Source organism: Sinocyclocheilus anshuiensis, unplaced genomic scaffold, assembly GCF_001515605.1.
Source record: "Sinocyclocheilus anshuiensis isolate Anshui unplaced genomic scaffold, SAMN03320099.WGS_v1.1 scaffold504, whole genome shotgun sequence".
NCBI classification, from domain to species: Eukaryota; Metazoa; Chordata; class Actinopteri; order Cypriniformes; family Cyprinidae; genus Sinocyclocheilus; species Sinocyclocheilus anshuiensis.
The window spans coordinates 65,354-69,182 of record NW_015555727.1 but is presented as its reverse complement, the minus strand read 5'-3'; the positions used below and the strand labels follow the sequence as shown (position 1 = coordinate 69,182).

The 3,829-nt window shown below is 33.0% G+C and overlaps 1 protein-coding gene across 1 annotated transcript in view; it reads right to left on the bottom strand.

Moving 5' to 3' along the window:
• The window catches only part of LOC107672690 (melanin-concentrating hormone receptor 1-like), a 5,226-nt gene extending 1,947 nt beyond the window's left edge, over positions 1-3,279 (bottom strand). Inside the window, exons 1-2 of the mRNA XM_016465998.1 lie at positions 3,018-3,279; positions 1,131-1,206 (exon numbers count right to left, since the gene is read on the bottom strand). Coding sequence (XP_016321484.1) covers positions 1,131-1,200 — 70 coding nt within the window. The 5' untranslated portion in view covers positions 1,201-1,206; positions 3,018-3,279. The remainder of the gene's footprint in view (positions 1-1,130; positions 1,207-3,017) is intronic.
• Positions 3,280-3,829: the final 550 nt, after the last annotated feature.

Below are 3,829 nucleotides of genomic sequence, written 5' to 3'. Positions count from 1 at the left end.
AGGGATCTTATCTATGCACAATCAGCTTGTAACACTCCAAAGAGAAAGGAAAACTTGAAATCGCATCATATGACGCCTTTAAAAAAAATCCACTTTCATTTTAATTCTTCTTTTTAAAATTTAATTTGAGCTTTTTGAGAGTGTGTGTGAATATATATATATATATATATATACACACACACACACACACACACACACTACTGATCAAAATTTTAGGGTCAGTAAGATTGTTTTTCTAACGAAATAAAGAGTTTAATTCTGTAAGAACGTATTAAATTGATCAAAGATGACAGTAAATACATTTATAATATTATGAAAGAATTCCATTTCAAATAAATACTGATATTTCAAACTTTCTGTTCATCAAAGAATCCTAGAAAAATGTGTCACTGTCACAGTTTCCACACAGATATTGAGCAGCTTATTGTTTTTACCATTGGTAATAATAAGAAATGAGCAGCAAATCAGCATATCATATGATTTCAGAAAGATCATGTGACACTGAAGCCTGGAGTAATGATGCGAGAGGAATAAATTACATTTTTAAATATATTAAAATAAAAAACAGTTCTTTGACAATATAATATTATTCCACGATAATACTGTTTTTACTGTATTCTTTATCAAATAAATGCAGCCTTGGTGAGCATAAGAGACATCTTTCAAAAACATTAAAAAAAACATTATCTTACAACCCAAACTTTTGAACAGTAGTGTAAATATTTAACTACTAAATTATTATACATAATACATTTTCACATAATAAACTAATTTTAACAATATTTCTAGGCATTAATTTATGTGGTAAGTAGCCATATAATAAGCAGGATATTATCACACAATAAGCCCTGTCAGAATGATTCAGGTTCTCTCAGTCCCAGGGTCCTGATCATCCTGCCATAATTACTGAACATTATCCCAGCCACAAAGCCTGTGAATCAAGAGCTAGACACAAGCAGAGAACCGCAAATTAATCTAATTAAGACAATGATGCTATAAAATGTAAGAGCTACTTGACCCTTAAAATGTCTTTTGTTGGTCTAACCTAATTAGTCATTGATAAAGCCTGTTATTTTGCAGCATGACGCACATTCAGGTTGCCAGACAAAAATATTATACAGTGTATTTACCTGCACTTAAATGTTGAGATGAGTTAAACTCCTCACTGGAGTTCTCAGTGGAGGTCACGTTGAAATCCATCACAAACTTGACCATAAAACACAAATGCACAGATGTTATTAACAACAGGCTCCTATCTGTCATATGAGATTTGATTACATTTCAAGATATTTTAAGTGACATATTAAGAAAAATGCTTACATGTATTTGTCACAACATCTGACTAATTAATTCTAAACAATCTTACATACTTAAACTTATATTAAACACTTACTGAGGTCTTTGTAAACAGTCACATCTGGACACTGGAAAAAAACACTAAACCAAGCATGTTATCTTATGGATTTGTCCAAAACCTTTCCGGCTTTTCAAGATTATAATTGGAGTTTGTTTTTGGATCATGCTCGCTGTTGCCCCGCTGCGGTCTGTTTGTTTTATTGACAACAGTGTTTTGGCATCTTCATTTTTAGATTTTCCCTAGATTTTCAAACTGGGGACTCCCAGTGGGCCACAAGAGGGTGCTGTGTGTCCACAGACGAAAACAGGAACATAAAATATTTTCGGATATCTACAAAAGAGTTTTGACTAGTAGAAATTGTAATTAAAGATATCTATAATTGATTTTGTACTAGGCATAAGTCTAATTAGAGATATCTCAAATTACAGTTCTACTAGTGATAATTAAATTAGAGATATCTCTAACTGAATTAATTTCTGCCTTTATTGAACATTACACTGCATTTGGTCCGTTTTGCAACATGATTCAATTAAAATCACAGCGCTATACATACATGCACGCTGGAGACCTTTTACCACATATGGCTGCATCCAGATATTTAATAACCCCTGAAGCACTTCATCCAGTAGCTTTTCTCTCCTTGACAAGAAAAGCAGACCACTGTTGTTAGCAGTTAGCACTAAACATTAGTCGGGGAGGGGCTCTGGGAGGAGCTGAGTTAATTTATTCTCTCGTCACACAACAGCACATTCGACTAGGAGCAGATACAATTCAGATATCTTAAAATATAATTGTGACTAGTCGAAACTGAATTAGAGATATCTCTAATTACCTTTGCGTATGTGTGACGCCCTATTGAAGATATCTATGACTTCATTACAGATATCTTAAATGGAGTTTTGACTAGTCATAAAGTATTTAGAGATATCTCTAATCCGATTTCTTACTAGTGCAATTACAATTGCTGATATCTCTAATTGTCATTGTGACTAGTCGAATTATAATTAAGACTCGTCAAAATACAATTGTTCCTATCTATGGATAGTCAAAACAAACTTTTAAATGCTAAAACGGCTTGCAATAGGAACAAATACTAAGATTTTATAGGGTGTCCGAGTTAAAATGGTCAATTATTAAATAAATGTCTAATGCGGTGATTTTTTTTTTTAATTATTATTCATTTACCGAATTCATTTTTTTACCATATAAAATATTCTCACTTTTTATCCTGAGAATTCTGAAATGAGAATGATTTTAACATTAAAAAAAATAAGGAAAATTTATACATATTATACTGAATAGAAAAAAAGATGTCAACATCTTTCAACAAACAAACTACAATTTCTTATTAATTATTTTAATAATCTATTTTGCCTTTTCTTAGGCTATCATTAGAAGAGCTAGCCTATGTAAAATCAATCTTACTATTTTTCTCAGATGTAGCCTACATGAAAATGTATACTGCTATATCATCATTTACACCCTTGAAATAAATACATAAATAAATATTCATATACCATCGTATTTACATGGTATTTCAACATAGTATTATATTAAATATTATGATGAAATAATGACATGGTACATGGCACACAAACACTTCTTGGTACTTTTGGTTAGTGTAAAACATCAAATGTCATCTCATTTTTCATGAACCTACCTTTATCTGATTATCTCCCGTGGTTTAAGGAACACTGCAGGTATAGAGGTCTCTCTCAGCCTTGAATTTGTCCTCTGAAACGCATGCCACTAGTTGACATGTCCTCAAACGCGCTCTTCACGAACCATGATCTCCAACATCACCAATATGTGCGCTAATGCGCACTTGAACGCTTCATGGTCTGCTTAAAACGTCTCTCCGGCGAGGTTAACGCTCTCGTTCCTTCCCAATTAACAGAACATCTGTGAGGCTTGCTGGAAAGAGGAGTTATGTTTGATCTGAAGAGTCGAGCTCGATGTAGCGTCTGATTTGCTGCCTGATGCTTATTGTGATCCTGCTGACGTGACGAACATCATCCATCTGGGCACTTTGGGCTTCACCACGGTTTGAAGAAACAAGCAACCTCACAGAACTGCTAGTTTTGCTATGTAAATCCTGGAGGGGATTGATCAGCCTACGCGTTAGACTCACATACTGAAGCAGATAATCTATGCCAAAATGAACAGCAATATGATAGTATATTTTCGTAAGTCTATTTAGCCTGCATGAAAGTGATATATAATAATTTGCATATTTACAAAAATATTTCAGCCAGAATGTCATGTAAGTGTCATGTACATGCATTAACTAAATGCCATTAATTACACATATAATTATACCACATATTAATCATAACTCTGAGTCTTGTAAATATCTTTTTTTCGGAATATCCAGTGTATTTATTTATTTATCCGAAGGTAGCCTAATTCTGGATGGGCCTATTATTAAATACCTACAGACAGTTCATAAAATGTGCATATACATATATATAT